The sequence below is a fragment of the Hoplias malabaricus genome, chromosome 3 (assembly GCF_029633855.1).
Source record: "Hoplias malabaricus isolate fHopMal1 chromosome 3, fHopMal1.hap1, whole genome shotgun sequence".
NCBI classification, from domain to species: Eukaryota; Metazoa; Chordata; class Actinopteri; order Characiformes; family Erythrinidae; genus Hoplias; species Hoplias malabaricus.
Genome location: NC_089802.1, coordinates 14201681 through 14218418, shown reverse-complemented (window position 1 = coordinate 14218418; position 16738 = coordinate 14201681). Strand labels below are relative to the sequence as shown.

Genomic DNA, 16738 nt, shown 5'->3' with positions numbered 1-16738 from the left:
TCCGCGGGCACACAGAAACCTTCTTGCTAGCTCAAAATATATGTGTAGCTCAAAAATAACGCCATATGGGTGAGTCACCGCAGAGAAGGCGCACGCGAACCTCCCCCCCACTCCTGTCTTTTGCTTCAGCACCTGCACGTGGTGAAGACTAGCAGTATCAGTATCTGTATCAATATCGGCGATACTGGCCCTGTATTTACTTGGTATCGGATTGATACCAAAACTCCCGGTATCGCCCACCTCTACTAGACAAGGTTTAGCCTGGTCACTGACTCTGAACTTTAGTGAAATCATGCACTGATGTTGAATGGGCAGTACTGAATTATTAATACTACTTCAACTCATACAAAGAGCACTGAATGGCACTTAATTAAACCAGAAAAAGCAGGTTCACTGCTACTTAGACTTTATACGTGTTTAGCCCACACATCCTATTGGGCATAATGACCTTCAGCTGATGTGCATCTGCTTCTATTGGTCATTGGTATTTTTGTTTCTCGATGTTGTACATGGACAACTGAACACGAGTGTCTACAATTGGATCACCTTAGAGAAGTCCTATTTATAAGGGGCATCTACAAATTTTTGGACACATATTTTTGTATAACCCAGGACTAGACATGTGCTACTGACAAAATCTGAGAAAATCAATTCTGTTCACTTTAAGTTTCATGTTTTCTTGCATAAGGCATAATCGATATAATTTAATTGATTGTGGTCTTTAGGTTTTGATTCATTTGTTTGCTTTAACAGTTCTTTATAAACTGCCTCTAAAACAAGTCAGCACAAAATATTTCAGCATTAATCTTATGCTTTATATATGTCTGACATAACTAAATATTGACTTCAACTGCACAGTCCTCTTTTTCCAGGGATGAAGGCTCAAACAATGTTTTTCACTCAGTAGGACAAAGAGATTTAACCACAGTGAAAGGGTGTGCCTTGGTTTCCATGTGGATGCTGCTGCTGCAATGTGATTACTTAACAAACACCCACCTCCCTTCAGAAGCAGGTAAAATGGACTGGGCTGGAGTGATTATCCTGTGCTATGAAACAAACAACATCTTAGTGTGAGGGAGCTTGTTTGGAGTTGCAGTTTCTGGCCTCAGTAGCTCGGATGTGCAGTGTTTCTGCATGTGTGTCTCTTGTGCCCTCTTGCGGTTTATCTCTGTCATTCAGCATTGTGTGAAGCTGCAGCAGACACTGGTCCCAGTCCTCTGGCAGCAGCAACAGCAGAAAGCCCAGGCAGATGATGGACACTGCAATCACACGAACACTGTTGAACTGGACCTCACACATGTAGCGGTCTATTACTGCAAAGAAGAGGAAAAAAGAAACCGCTCAGAGAACATACAATCTATTACCCACTGGACAAGAAACACCTCTGATGTGTCAAATATAAGGGAAGGTTTACAGAGGTCTTCCCGTGTAAAAAGACACTCAATATTATTAAGGGATGTGGGATTATCAAATAGTGGTTACTGAGAAAAGGAAATCTGCAAATCAAACCAAGAATTTAAAAATAAATTAAAATGTGAGTGTAAACCAGGTTTAAAACCCAGATACACTGCTTTGTATCATACAATGAGCATGTAACAGCATAACATTCACTAACTTGCTGTCATCATGTTGGTGAGTCTAATGAACTGAGAACGGCCTCACAGCAAAATAAACTATTGTCCAATAGCATTTTGTTAATAAATTGTAAGTAAAAAAGTTTGTGGACAACTCACCTGCATTCACAGGCACGCTCAGAACAACACCCAGAGAAATTAAGGTCGGGAGTGTGATTAACACACCAAAGTTTAAGAGGAAATTGAATACTAGGAAAAAACAAAAAAAAATGTAGACTAATGTTATTCGCATTAATGATTTACACAGTCAAATGCAAATGTTTGAGCATGAAGTTCGGGTATTTACACCTCTACAGAAACATGTCTGTTTATATTGTGAACAGAACATGAAAAAATACACAGAAAGTATTTGCTAAAATGTACCTAGGCTAAGGTAATTATGGCTATAAATACATAGTTATGCTTTATTGACCTGTTACAAGGAGAGCAGAGCTTCTGTTGTTGCTACTCTATGCTTAGCACTGCAGAAACTGCTCTATGTAATTTTTAGAGGAGTGTAGGTAATCCCCCACTCAGTGCTGTAAAAATGATTTACACTCTGCAAATGTTGGGTGGACCTCCCTCCAAGTGTATTCCCGCCTTGCGCCCAATGATTCCAGGTAGGCTCTGGACCCACCGCGACCCTGAACTGGATAAGGGTTACAGATAATGAATGAATGAATGAAATGTTGGGTGGAAGTGTGTGTGTGTGTGTGCGTGTGTGTGTGTGTGTGTGTGTGTGTGTGTGTGTGTGTGTGTGTGTGGAGGGGGGGGGGGGTTCCCTGAAAGAGGACGTGACTTTTGAATTGTTAAAAAAAAAAACACATTCACAGGCCGGCACGCTCATGAACAAATACACATATAAGCCTTTTTGTTTTTCTGTTAATTTCATTTTACTGTACTCCTCTATTTTATAGAATTCAGGTTACTACTGAAAATGATATTTTTACCTAATTGAAGTGCAGCCATTCCACAGAGACTGAGCCAGGGTATCTCTCCAGGAGCGCCAAAATCCTCAGCCCCAGTGAAGAGGAGGAGGAGTGGGACAATGCTGACGAAGAGCATGTTAGCACCTCCAAGGACAGTCAGGTAAAGTGCTGCCTCACCCAGCTTGGCACTCCCTAAAACAAGCTTAAACAGAACCTGCAGAGAGAAAGGAGCATGCTCATAAATCACTCTGCAGTCATATCTCAGCATAAAACAGCACAGTGTTTCAGTGCCCAGCCTGGGGTTAACGCTGGGTGATGTAAGATACACACAGCTCAACCATATTTGCTTACCTTGTAAATGGCTGCTGTGGATGCAGATACAACCACCAGTGATATGCCAATAACAGAGTGACTATGGAAACCATCTGCATAGGTTATCATTACTATTCCTGCAATGGCTAAAATTGCTGCCACAATCTGCAGACACAAAAGAATCAGAAAAGTCTTTTTTTAGAAACTTTCTTATCACTTGTGGTTTGACAGTAGAAAGATACACAAAACAAAATGTGTTTTTTGGTTGGTTGTTTTAATCTTGCAATCAAAAATACATCCATAAATTGGTTTATCTGCTGGTGATAATTTTGTCATCTACCATGTCTTGGATGGTAACTTGGAATCTTGTTTTACATTTTTATTAATAAATTCATTCATACATTCATTGTCTGTAACCAGGGGTGTAGCACCAAATTCTAGGCTCTGTGCACAAGCAGTGCCCATGGGACCCCCTCAACCACCAAATGTTAATGTAGGCTATTTGCTTCCACATTTGGGCTCAGCTTTCTTAGGAAGGAAGTTTGTTAACAGTTGCTTTCCCTCTTTTATTTATTTATTTATTTATTTATTTATTTATTTATTGTCTCTTTCCTGACTGAAACTGTTTATCCAGTTCAGGGTCCAGAGCCTACCAGGAATTACTGGGCGCAAGTTGGGAACACACCCTGGAGGGGGCGCAAGTTCTTCACAGGGTGACACACACACTCACACATTCATTCACATCTATTTTCAGTAGCCGTTTCACCTACCAACGTGTTTTTGGACCGTGGGAGGAAACCGGAAGAAACCCACTCTGACACAGTCAGTCACAAACCCACAACCCCACGGCCCTGAAGCTGTGCTACAGCGACACTACTTGTTGTGCCTCGGTGCAGCCTGGAACTTTATTTAAATAAAATTCTCACTGAACAACCTGATTGTTTAATCGACAGTTTTTTTCTTTTCAAAATTTTCCAATTATTTTCAGTTGTAATGGACCATACTGTAGCTGTCCAATGTATTTCTATATTTGTCAGTTTTTTATATATATATTTGTCCATTTGTCCATCATGTGAACACAGCAGCTGACCCTCACACTATGTAAACATTTTATGATGAATGGACCAATAGAAATGCTCAAAAATTAAAAAAAATATATTTATATCGATTTCCATTGAATGTTAAGAAGGTTTTTTTCCTTCTCCTATAAAGTAACTATTATTTAAGTTTTTCACTATATTGGACAACAAATATATGCTGTAAATACAGCAGGTGTAGATTAGGCTGAGAAATGCTGGGGTATCACTTTAAAATAAAACAGAAAAACACACTAAATCCACTTCATGAATTGTTTTGCTATGAATCAGAGTCTCACCCTGATGCCCATGAAGCGGTCACGCAGAACAATCCAGGAGATGAGAAACACGAAGGCTCGAGTGCAACAGAAGAGAGCACAGGCATCAGTGGGGGGGATTCTGCGCAGACCCTGCAGGTACAGGTAGCTTGTGAGGGTCCACAGCACTCCAAATGGAGCCACCCGTGACAACAATGTCCTCACTGACAACCCATCATCTCCCAGGAACTGACAACATTCCCTGTATTTATAGACACACATTAACACTGATCATGACCGACATACATAAAACATCAATCGTATACACTGTGAGTATAATCTCGATACTTTAAGGAGAATGCCACTGATTTAAGACACAAAGACACGTCGTGGTGGGTCTGGAGTCAACCCAGAATCACTGGGAACAAGGCAGGAACACACTCTGGAGGGGGCGCCAGTTTGTCGCAGTATGACACACACTCATTCACACACTTTTGAGTAGCCATTTCACCTACTAACATGTATTTTTGGACTGTGGGAGGAAAGCTTTGTACACCTAATACAAATTAAAGTTATGTGAAATGTTGTTTATACATGTCAAACAGAAATTACTAATCGCAGGTTTCTGTTTTTATCGACATTTCACTGACTCTTCACACACAACTGTAGAATAATACACCTCGGAAAACTTCACAATATCTGCTGAGCTCTCAAAATACACTAAAGATATTCAGGCTCCTGGGAGCCATTTAAGGAAAATGGAAAAGGTCAAGGCTTCTCTCTTTGCAGCGCAGTTAATCAGATCTGCAGAACCTTCTTAATCGGCCTTTGAGAATGTCAGGCTGATTTAGCTGATTTCTCAGAAAGTTCTCTCACCTGAAGCGTTGGCGAGGACTCTGCCGGTCCTTGCTGCAGCACAGGTGGCCCAGGTAGTACAGGGGGAACATGACACAGTTCCAGGAGGTGGAGAACCAGGTGAGTGTGAAAGGAATGTTGAGCTCTCTAATTGTGAGCTTGGCCAGTTGGGTGGAGCCTGACCAGCTTGAACAGATGCAAAGGACCATGATGACACCCCAGAATGCCCTCCGCAGGTGAACTGCAGTCACTCGCAGACAGCAGTGTATTCTCTGCCGCCTGCTCATGTCCTCTGTCCTCACCACACACACCCCAACGTGGCCATCAGCTTTCATGTCTCCCTTCTCTCTGTTCGACTGTTCCACAGCTGCAGGAATGGGCACAATGTCAAATGAGTGTTTAGGAACATGGATTTGCAGTGACTTGCTATTTGAATCTCCTCAGGCCAGGACACACTTTCACAAACAGATTTTAATGGATACCCGTTGTTTAAATCCAACAGGGAAAACACTCACACCAGACTGTCGTCTCTTTCAATGAATCCACACTATCAGCTATGGGATACATTATTAATACATTAAAGCAAGTCCTTCTGCATTGCCAGAATCTGCAAATGTGGTACTAGCAGTTGAACTGGTTCAATAAAAACATGCGGTCAGTCAAAACAATCAGCAGCTATAAATATTTATAGTTGCTCGGCAAAACACTGAAATGCTATAAATATTTATTTAATTTAACATAATCAATTAACACTGCGACCCTGAAATGGATTAAGTGGCAAAGAAGATGATGTAAATCAATTAAGTACCTCAAACACTCTTTGTGAATTTTGGCCGTGATCACCAACATGCCAAATTTGAGATTGTCACAGTGACTGGTGCAGCAAAAACAGTGAAGCAGTAACATTTTTATACTCTGGCAGCAGTGAAAGCACTATATCTCGACAAGCTTGAGCAAAATGGGAAAATTCCAAACTGAGACAAAGCCAGCAAAGAGACCAGGGTCTGTTAATTGGATACATTTTCACCTTTTAGCAATATCGATCCATATGACCAGATCACAAACAGATGTGACTGCAGATGCTGCATCACTGCCTCCAACTTTGTACTTGGATATTACCAATTATTTTGTTAACAGTATAAGCTTGGTTCCCTGTGAACTGTTCTGAAATATTAAATCCTTTCCATGGGTGGGTACAGGAATTTTTTACATTTTGAACAAGGTAAAATGGTTGTTGGATGAACTTAAGCATCTTTCACTTAATTTTTTCCCCATTAAAGTACAATATTAAAATATTTACTACAAATGTAAGCTGTAATGATGATGATGATAATGATAAGTTATAGTGTATATCATCAGGGCTTGACTTAGTCCTAAACCGTGGGCAATGCTCAACCCAAATAAATAATAAAATCCAAAAGAGAGTCATCTTCATAAAACAAATGACGTTTGACACAGCACCAAATTAAACCAGAAATAATAATCATTTTTATACTACAATATATATTATAATTATTTGAGCCCTATGGATGAAACTGAATTTCAAGGTTTTACAGGTTATAAAATCTCGCTGAGTGGTTACATTTTGACCTGTTCAAGGACTTATTACGGCTGCCTTTCACACAGCACAGTCATACAATCTGAACAACGAAAAGAAGCAAACACATTGTATCTATAGGCTGTGAGTTGACTAATTACAGACAAGCTTTGGCCACAGAGTACAGTCTCAAACAAGCAAAATGCATTATTAAATTAAAAAGGTTCCAGCAATCAGATTATATGCATTATGTAAAACTGTTTGGCAGTCCTGGTTGCTTGCTTTTCTAGAATCCTTACTCACACATTTCTAGTCGAGCTGTGTGATGAGGTTAAACAGCTGCTCTGGTGTGTGCTAGTACTGGATTGAACTGTCAGTGCAGCAGTCAGTGAGCTTGAGGGCTGGGAGTCAGACAGACTGTCCCCAAGCAGTTGAGCGAGACGCTCATTATTCTATCAGAGAGACGCCAGGGACCAGACACTATGATAGCTAATGTGACCTGAGCCCCAGAGCTGGCCACCGTAAACGCTAAGGAATAGGCACACGGGAAAGCACACTTTAATTGTGCTATTACACACCGTATTGTGAAACTAAAATACTTTAAAGATTTTTAAATGGTTCAGAACTTATATTACAATATACTGAAATACAACAATGATAAAATACAGCAGTTATGGAGTGCAAAGATTTTTTGTTTGCTTTTTTGCTTCTTTGTTTTGGTCAAATTTTATTGACAACTATAAAATATTTTTGCCAAATCTTATAGCTGCCAATTCTGCCAATCAGTGAGTTGCCCACTATAGCACACTGCCATGCCAGCAATGCAGCGCCACTGAATAGCCCAAAATGCCAGAAGGAAATGCAAACTGATCATGCTAGAAACTGCAAAGGTGACTGATGCTCATGCTAGTTAAGACTGTGAGCAGAGGAATAGGGAAAATAAGGGCTATCTTACCCACCCAGTGCGAGTAAGGCCAGTTGTGCTGTCTAGAACTCTTAAGCATAACATTATGACTGCCTCATTGTTTCTACACTCATTGTCCTCTCTCTCTATCTCTGTATTCCACCAAACACACAGGAGCACTTCATAGTTTTATAATTACAGATTATAGTCCATTTGTTAACACACCACCACGTCAGGGTCTATGCAGTGCTGAGAATGATCCACCATATGAATGAATATCATGAAAAAGTTACTTTATTTCAGTAATTCCATTCAAAAAGTGAAACTTGTATATTATACTCATTCATTACACACAGACTGATATTTCAAGTGTTTATTTTTTAGAATTTGATGATTATAACTGACAACTAATGAAAACTCCAAATTCAGTATCTCAGAAAATTAGAATATTACTTAAGACCAATAGAAAAAAAGGATTTTTAGAAATGCTGGCCAACTGAAAAGTATGAACATGAAAAGTATGAGCATGTACAGCACTCAATACTTAGTTGGGGCTCCTTTTGCCTGCATTACTGCAGTGTGGCATGGAGTTGATCAGTGCATCTTCCTCTTCACAATACGCCATAGATTTTCTATGGGGTTAAGGTCAGATGAGTTTGATGGCCAATTAAGAACAGGGAGACCATGGTCCTTAAACCAGGTACTGGTAGCTTTGGCACTGTGTGCAGCTGCCAAGTCCTGTTGAAAAATTTAATCTGCATCTCCATAAAGTTGGTCAGCAGCAGGAAGCATGAAGTGCTCTGAAACGTCCTGGTAGATGGCTGCGTTGACCTTGGACCTCAGAAAACACAGTGGACCAACACCAGCAGATGACATGGCACCCCAAGCCATCACTAACTGTCGAAACTTTACACTGGACCTCAAGCAACACGGATTCTGTGCCTCTCCTCTTTTCCTCCAGAGTCTGGGACCTTGAAAAATTGACTTTCATCAGAGAACATAACTTTGAACCACTCAACAGCATTCCAGGCCTTTTTGTCTTTAGCCCAGGCGAGACACTTCTGACACTGTCTCTTGTTCAAGAGTGCCTTGACACAAGGAATGCGACAGCTGAAACCCATGTCTTGAATACGTGGTGGCTCTTGAAGCACTGACTCCAGCTGCAGTCCAGTCTTTGTGAATCTGCCCCACATTTTTAATGGGTTTTGTTTCACAATCCTCTCCAGGGTGTGATTATCCCTATTCCTTATATGTATCTTGTCGTTTTTTCTACCACATCTTTTCCTTCCCTTCACCTCTCTATTAATGTGCTTGGACACAGAGCTCCGTGAACAGCCAGCCTCTTTAGCAATGACATTTTGTGTCTTGCCCTGCTTGTGTAAGGTGTCAATGGTCGTCTTTTGGAAAACTGTCAAGTCAGCAGTCTTCCCCATGATTGTGTAGCCTACAGATGTAGACTGAGAGACCATGTAATGGCCTGTTTTGAGTTTATTAGCTGATTAGAGTGTGGCACCAGGTGTCTTCAGTATCGAACCTTTTCACAATATTCTAATTTTCTGTAGGGTTTGGGGTTTTCATTAGTTGTCAGTTATAATATTCAAATACAAGAAACAAACACTTGAAAAATATCAGTCTATGTGTAATGAATAAGTATAATATACACATTTCACTTTTTGAATTTCCATTACTGAAGTAAACCATATTTTCCATCATATTCTAATTTTATGACCAGCACTTGTATATTTGAGGACAGTGTCAGCCAAGCATTTTAAATGACTTTTAAATGTCTTCTTGTCAGTTTCCATTTTATATAATAAATCAACATTACTATAGAGCACTTACGACAAGCTTTTCTTTTTGTCAGTGATTCAGAATACATGGAAGTTTCCATTATAACTATAATTTAACTCATAAGGCAAGTTTATTTATATAGTACCTTTCATACACTGTAGTCAATCAAAGTGCTTACAAACGACATACACACACACACATTGTCATGCAAGGCACTGCTTTTTGAAGCGTTGAAAACCATATTACTGGTAATGTGGAACATTTTCTGATTGTTCATTTTGCATGAGTGAGTTACAGGCTTGGTCCTGAGGAATATCTTAGTGTCATGGTTGGACAAGTGGGAGAGGATGCAGACGTAAATGCAAGTCATTTTTTAAACAAGTAATAAAAAAACAATAACAACACAATATGAGCAGGGCCGTGAAAACACAAATTAAAACAAATCTAACATTACTAGACAGCAGCAAACAGAAAACAACTGTGAATCAACAAAGGTTGCAAGACCAGACAAAGACACACTGAAACCATGGTGTTGTATATACACATGAACACAGACAAGGAACACCTGGGAAAGAAAACGAAAAATGCAGGACCACAAAGGACGCACAGGTGGGAACACTAATGACAAGGCAGGGCTAAGGCAGGCTAAGGGAGGAGACAAGAACAAAACAAAACAGAGCCATGTTTTAAAGGCACACATGACAGACAGAAAAACTCAAAAGACAGACCAGGAAAGGCAAGCGAGTTTCAACTAGTGAGTAAATTTCAGTACAAAGTTCAACCACTGTCAGACATTAATGTGAAACCTTAAATGGCTGCCACCTTTTTTCATAAAAACGTTAGTTTTTTTTTTATAGTGAACAGCATTAGAGTGTTTCTCATATTCACGCTCACAGTAATTCACCTCTCTCCCTCTTCTTTTCCTTCTGGCCTCAGGGAGAGCTGCAGAGAGTTAAGCATTAATTTGATCTAATGTTAAAAACTGCCAAGCTCTGATATTGCCTTGGATGAACTGAAGAAAGAAGCAAGAGCTTCTGATATAGTTCACAGAACATTTCCATTCATCTGCAATGCACCGAGCTACTGTTTTGCTACTAATCTTGTCATTTTATCCAGTTGAAAATGGAAAATTATGTGGTGCTGTGGCACAATGAGATACAAAGACCAGTTGTTCTCTACAGTGACTCGGGGATATGTTCAACACAGGCCCATATTATCTGCTGTTTATTTAGCTGTCTGAGAGACATAGTTTCCCCTGTGACACTGTCTGAGCACTGAGTCTTATCTGTCTGACCACTAAGACCCCCACTTTCACATTGATCGCTTTTTAATCTGGACAGAAGCCATCACACTCCATATTTCACCCAAAGTCCAACCGCACAGAGACACTGCTGGCATGGTTCAAAAGACTTTCTAGTAGATCACTTCAGCTAATAATGAAGCTAAATGGTTGATTGCATGGAACCTACATGGCGATTGGCTGAGAGAAAATGGATATAGTACAAACTTAGTGAGCGGCCTGGTCTGTACATTTTTTTATTTATTTAATTTTTTAAATAGCATTGGTCAATCTTCACAGTAAAAGTGACTCATTAATTTGTTCAAATATGTGTGTCTGAATCATTTTCACATGATTCAGAGTATTATTTCAAAAGTCATAATTGTGTTAATGTAACATGTAACAACAGCAACTTTAACACTATTATATATGCTCTCGGAAATTCTCAATGGAAAGGATTTAGTAACATGATGGAATTACGATATATACCCTATGCAATTTAAACTTGATTGTGTTATTTTGTTTGTTTGTTTGTTTTTGCATCATTCTCTTTAAGCTCTCGAAACTAGTCCGTGCCACATGCAGAGTCATACAGATTTGTTGTAAACATTGATTGAAGTTCTTGTCTGCACAGTATGCACTGCAACCTGAATGGCTGATTGGATAACTGCATGGTGGAGCAGGTGCATAGATGTTCCAGATAAATTGGCTGGTGTGTATATTTTCTATATGCTAATGATGTACATATTTTAGGTTTAAATCAGTGCATTCATTCTTTTCCCTGTTTATGCAACTGCCTATAGGGAGTTCATTTGATGTAAAACAGAGATGGTGCATCTAACTTTGCATTTGTGAGCTGTACTGCCGATGGCTCTACAGCAATAGAGCAGAGATTAAAGTTTTTCACTCTCTTCTCAACACTGCACTACACAGGCACTGTAGGGATGATGGAGCTGTGTGTGCGACTGCATACAAATCAGTCTTGATCCATGCTATATCACATCCTGCAAGGGAACAAGACTGAGCTTCGCTAGCAGTCTTCCCCCAGCTCTGATGACTCAGCAGACACAGCTTTGCTACTTTCTCATTTGCAGTCGGATCACGGCAGAGGTAAAGAAATAATATATTTGTCTGCAGAACGTAAATAAATAACCAGCAGAACACAAAGTCTGGCTTGCAATTAGATGCAAGCAGTAACTCTGTGGCTATAATAATATCATGCAAATACTACACTTTATAATGCTTTGTGAATATATAACCTTCATCACCGACACCTTCCGCTTAAGTTACGTAATTGATTGTGTTTTCTCTGTCTCCATAGTTGTGCTTCATCGGCATTTGTAAAAGCAGGCCCATTGCTGCTGAACTGAAGTGTGACGCTGACTGAAAATGATGCAGAGCTGTATTTGTGGAGGCAGCCTTAGATCAATGGGTTTACAGTGACCATAAAGTGCTCACTTCACCTGAGACATCCATCATCCACCGCAATCTTAGTATACCCACCCACTCCCCAATGACCAAGCAAGTCTAGCCTTCTGATTTTAACTTTATAGGACTCTTACTGTATCAGGTCTTAATTCTTACTGAAAACTAAAAAGTCAAGAAAATTAAACATGTGCTTGAAAATGTTTACAGGTTTGTGGAATACTCTCAATAACAAAGAGTCCTTAATGGTATTATTGGATGTACGAATCAAGGGGACGCTTTACTGTCTTTATTTTAAATTAATGTTATGCTGAATTGAGAGTGGGGAAAAAAGACTGGGAAACAAAACATAGAAAAAAAGAGAATGACATTAGTTCAGCTAACATTAAAATGTATGTTATTATTAAACAATTAACATTTATGTGACATGCTTGGGTCAAACTACCACAAGGATCAAAATTAATATATATATATATCTGTATTCTTAATTCTCAGCACTCATTGTGTTTGTTCCACTCTATTTAACTTCTTCATCTTTGCACATTCACACTGACACTGATCCAGTGCTGTTATTGTAGTGACTCAGGTGAGGTGGCAGGAAAGTTCTAACGTGTCTGCATTCTACATAAGAAGCAGCACAATATCATAGCGATTAGTTTTATGCCAAGTTAAAATTAAAAACTTTATAACTGGATGTTATGGATTTGTTAAGCTATGTCTGGCATACTTAAAAAATAAGGCCCTACCATTGAACCTATAAATGCTTCCAATGGATGGGTCTTAAGAAAACCATATTTGTAAATGTGATATAAGCGTGAAGAACCACTTTAAATTTTAAAGAATATTTGCATACAATAAAGCTTCTTTAAAGAACCCCAACTTAGAATAACAGCTTTACTTGAAAATATTTTTAAGGACCCAAAAGAGGTCCTTATAAAGCATGACTCCAATAACCAATTGTTACATCTTTTGTATTTAATAGTGTAGTGCAAATAAAGTTCTTCATTAAAAAAATAACTAAAATGAATACAAATAACCACTGCTTTGTATAACCACTGCTGTTAAGGCAGCTAAGGAATTATGAAACGCAAGTTAAAATATGAGACATACAACGTAAAAGTAAAGTATACGTGTTAAAGAATGACAAATTAGGATAAAGGATGACGAGCATGAGGAGTTACATTAATTAAGGATTATGTGTTATAACAGCCACCTGTGTATTCTTCAGGTGAGGTGCTGCCTCACCTCTGTTAGCTGGACTCCATGGCTGGTACCCATAGTAGCCGGTGATCCTTAGGATGCGCTCTTCAATGGACGCATTACTGATGTCCTCCACAGAGCGTGAACACTTGACTTCCTCCTTTATTTCTTCATCCACAACAAGGGACTTGAGCTGTCGTAGTTGGGGGCTGATATCTGACAGGCGACGTGGACTCATCTGGGGAGATTTCTGCATTCCTCTGAAAGGAAAGGAGAGAAGGAGAGTGGGGAAGATGCAGAAGAAACACACAGGATCGCTGCATTGAGCTGAACACCCCCCCTCCTCTCCTCTCGCTTAACTCCAGCACACTCTCCTACTGCTCTAACACAGAAACATATTCCCCTGCAGCACAAATCATCAGATAACACTAGATAAAAGAGGCAGGAAATAGACTCTGAGGGAAATACATTTCCTTTAGTGTAAGACTGCAGTGTGGCCAGCTGAGGTAGTAGTGAGGATATGTTTTATGTGTGGACTAATTCCTGTGCTGAGGCTTAACTGAGCAGCTGAATTCTGTATTAATTATATGCAGATAAGCTCACCTGTACACACAGTACACTGTTTACAGTTCTTCTGAGTGCTATGCACTGATAAGTTCTGACCAGTAAAGTTTGCTGTTGTTGTGTAATTTCACCGGTCAAGAGTCATTCTACAATTTCTACACTTTTTTTTTCTTAATTAAATGAAAAATATTTAATGAATGTATTAGCAGGGGCAGCACAGTGGCAGAACAGGTAGTGTTGCTGTCACACAGCTACACGGTCCTGGAGTTGTGGGGTTGAATCCTGCTCTGGGCGACTGTCTGTGAGGAGTTTGGTGTGTTCTCCCCGTGTCTGCATGGGTTTCATCCGGAGGCTCTGGTTTCCTTCCATGGTCCAAAAACATGTTGGTAGGTGGATTGGCGACTCAAGTGTCCGTAGGTGTGAGTGAATGTGTGAGTGTGTGTCGCCCTGTGAAGGACTGTCGGCCCCTCCAAGATGTGTTCCTACATTGCACCCATTGAGGCTCCAGACCCACCGCGACCCTGAACTGGGTAAGTGGTTAGAGACAATGAATGAATGAATGAATAATGCAATAGCCTCCAATCAATCAGAACAAAGAACATTTCAATATATCAATATAAAGATCAGAAAAAAAACAATTGTATATAATTATATAGCAATAATGATACTTCAGTTTATTTAATCAGCTGACATCATGGTAAATAAAAATAAAGTACATAACAAATGATGTGTGCCTTCAAATTTAAGATAGACACTTTAAATACCAATTGACCAATGTGGAGACTGTTGCTGGGCAAAGCATAGCTTTGTAGTTCAGTTATTTAAAATAGAAATATTGTTGCAGAGCAGTTACACAGAGCTACAGTGCGAGACGTTGGACAGTCAGTAAGCTTCACTTAAGGCAACGATGTCAGAAACAAAAACACTCATATGGTAGGAACACTGAGAAGAATTAAGAGACATAAGTTACATAGTGCAGCTTACAGTTCAGAGTCTGGAGAAGTAGGGCCAGAAACTTTGTTCTCTATATTACAGGTCAGTTAAACTGGTAGAAATACTACCTATGTTACAGTTCTTACAGCATGAAAAGAAATATTGCAATATTTTGATTATGTCACAGAAGATTGAAGCAGTATTATTAATTCTGTAGTTTAATATCTGTTTTAGATACTCTCAGAGTTCCAATCAAATTCAGAAATGTTGAGATCTTTACCATGTGGCTGCCAGTCCATAGTTCATAATCCATCACCATCACCTTCTTTGTTTCCAAATTTCCTTTTTTTGAACGCTTCTTCATATTGTTACAAAGTTATTATTATAGGGACGTCGTCTGTCACATCGGGAGTCTGCATATTGTCACATTGAAACCCTTATAAGGACACATGCATTGTGTCAGTGATTTGAAGAGCTTAAGCAGTTGTGGCAGAGGTTTTGAGTTCTTCCAGTAATACTGTATCAGGGCTTTTTCTCTGGACAGGTAAGCTGCAGTGTGTGTAGCAGCCAAACATAGCCCCTTTCTCTCTATCGCTCTTTGTTTCTCTCTGCCTCAGTAGAGATGCCTTGGAGCAAATCGAAATTGGCTCTGGGGCGACAGGGAAAGGGGGAAATCAATAAGACAAGGGAGGGTCTCTTCGTCTTACCTCCCAATCTCAGACTCAATCTGTCCTGTGTGAACTCTGAGCATCCCAAAATAGACTATTTAGAAGACTTCAGGGACAGTTAAGAAAGTTGCAGAACAGGCAGTTTTGTTTGTCCTTGCGTAGCTACAGTTTTTCTTTTCTTTTTAGTCTCATTTAAAGTGTACTATACTGGTAAAAATTTGTGATTGTCTAATTTAAACATAAATACATTTGTAATCAACTGTTAATTGTATAATTATGTAAGCAAGTAATATATTTAACAATAAATCTTGTTTCATTAAAAGTGCAGATCTTAAAATGATAATAAAATAGTATTTAAATGTGAATTATATATTAATATTTCTATTAACTTGCCACTTAGCAAGAAAACGTCAATTTGAAGCTCAAACACACACACACACACACACACACACACACACAAAAAGACTGGAACTAAGTTGCATTTTTGTTTACAGATACAAGCAACGGATTCATACAATATGCATTCAGGTTAGCCAAACACTGACATCTTGGAAGAAATTATCAATATACATATGTATATTTCATAAACATTAATGTCACATTCTACACAGACTGATATACAACAACTGTGTTCAGCGAGCATTAGGCTAGTTCTAAATCTAGAACACTCAATGCGCTGTAATCAATAGTTTTAGTCAAACTTTTCAGTCAAATGCTATTTAAATGAGCTAATTAATTTTCTAACAGCATTTTTATCAGGCTAAGATTATTTCCATGATTACCACTGCCTTGATTTGCTCAAGGAAAGGACCATACAGGCTGGAGGTGGAGTGTTAGCAGTAAAACACCCAGAGAACTTAAACAAAAGTCCTTGACTGAGGTGATCCCTGAATAATGTGCATGGCTACACAGCGCATTGTTTCCCAAGTGAGAATAGAGACTCAGGTATTAAACAATAAACCTCCTTACCTGTCTTTGTGTGGCCGTAGCTGGACAGATGCTGGAGCCTGATCCACTCTCTGCATTGCGCCGGTTCATCATGCGTGGGGATCTCGTCCCTGCAGTGTGGCAGCATTGCTGTCCACAGCCAGATTTTGAAAGATGGTTGGTGGTGGGGGGTGTGGGTCGGTGTGTGGGTGTGTGTTTGTGTCTGTATGAAGTATGGGGAGGGGCAGGATGTAGAGGGTTGGCATCCATCGATTGGGAAGAACCTTCTCCACCTACTGCAAGCCTCGCTAAAGAGACCTGTGCTTAGTCAGGCAAAACCCCTGCCAGTTCTAGTCAATAAAAGAATACTAGACACCTTTAGATGAAGAATGCCATGGGGATAGACAATCAGCTTTGCTCTGCATATATTTGGCTCCATTGACACTAAAGGTCTAGCACACTCTTTAT

At 39.6% G+C, this 16738-nt stretch overlaps 1 protein-coding gene across 1 annotated transcript; it reads right to left on the bottom strand.

The window, feature by feature from the left end:
* Window positions 1–1065: 1065 nt before the first annotated feature.
* On the bottom strand, window positions 1066–16368 carry slc35f3a (solute carrier family 35 member F3a). Its single transcript, XM_066663142.1, has 8 exons — window positions 16313–16368; window positions 13224–13438; window positions 5064–5409; window positions 4230–4449; window positions 2894–3019; window positions 2564–2756; window positions 1734–1823; window positions 1066–1313 (listed from the first exon to the last, which is right to left on the bottom strand). The coding sequence occupies exons 1-8, from the start codon at window positions 16366–16368 to the stop codon at window positions 1066–1068; spliced, it is 1494 nt and encodes a 497-aa protein (XP_066519239.1).
* Between the last annotated feature and the right edge of the window lie 370 nt (window positions 16369–16738).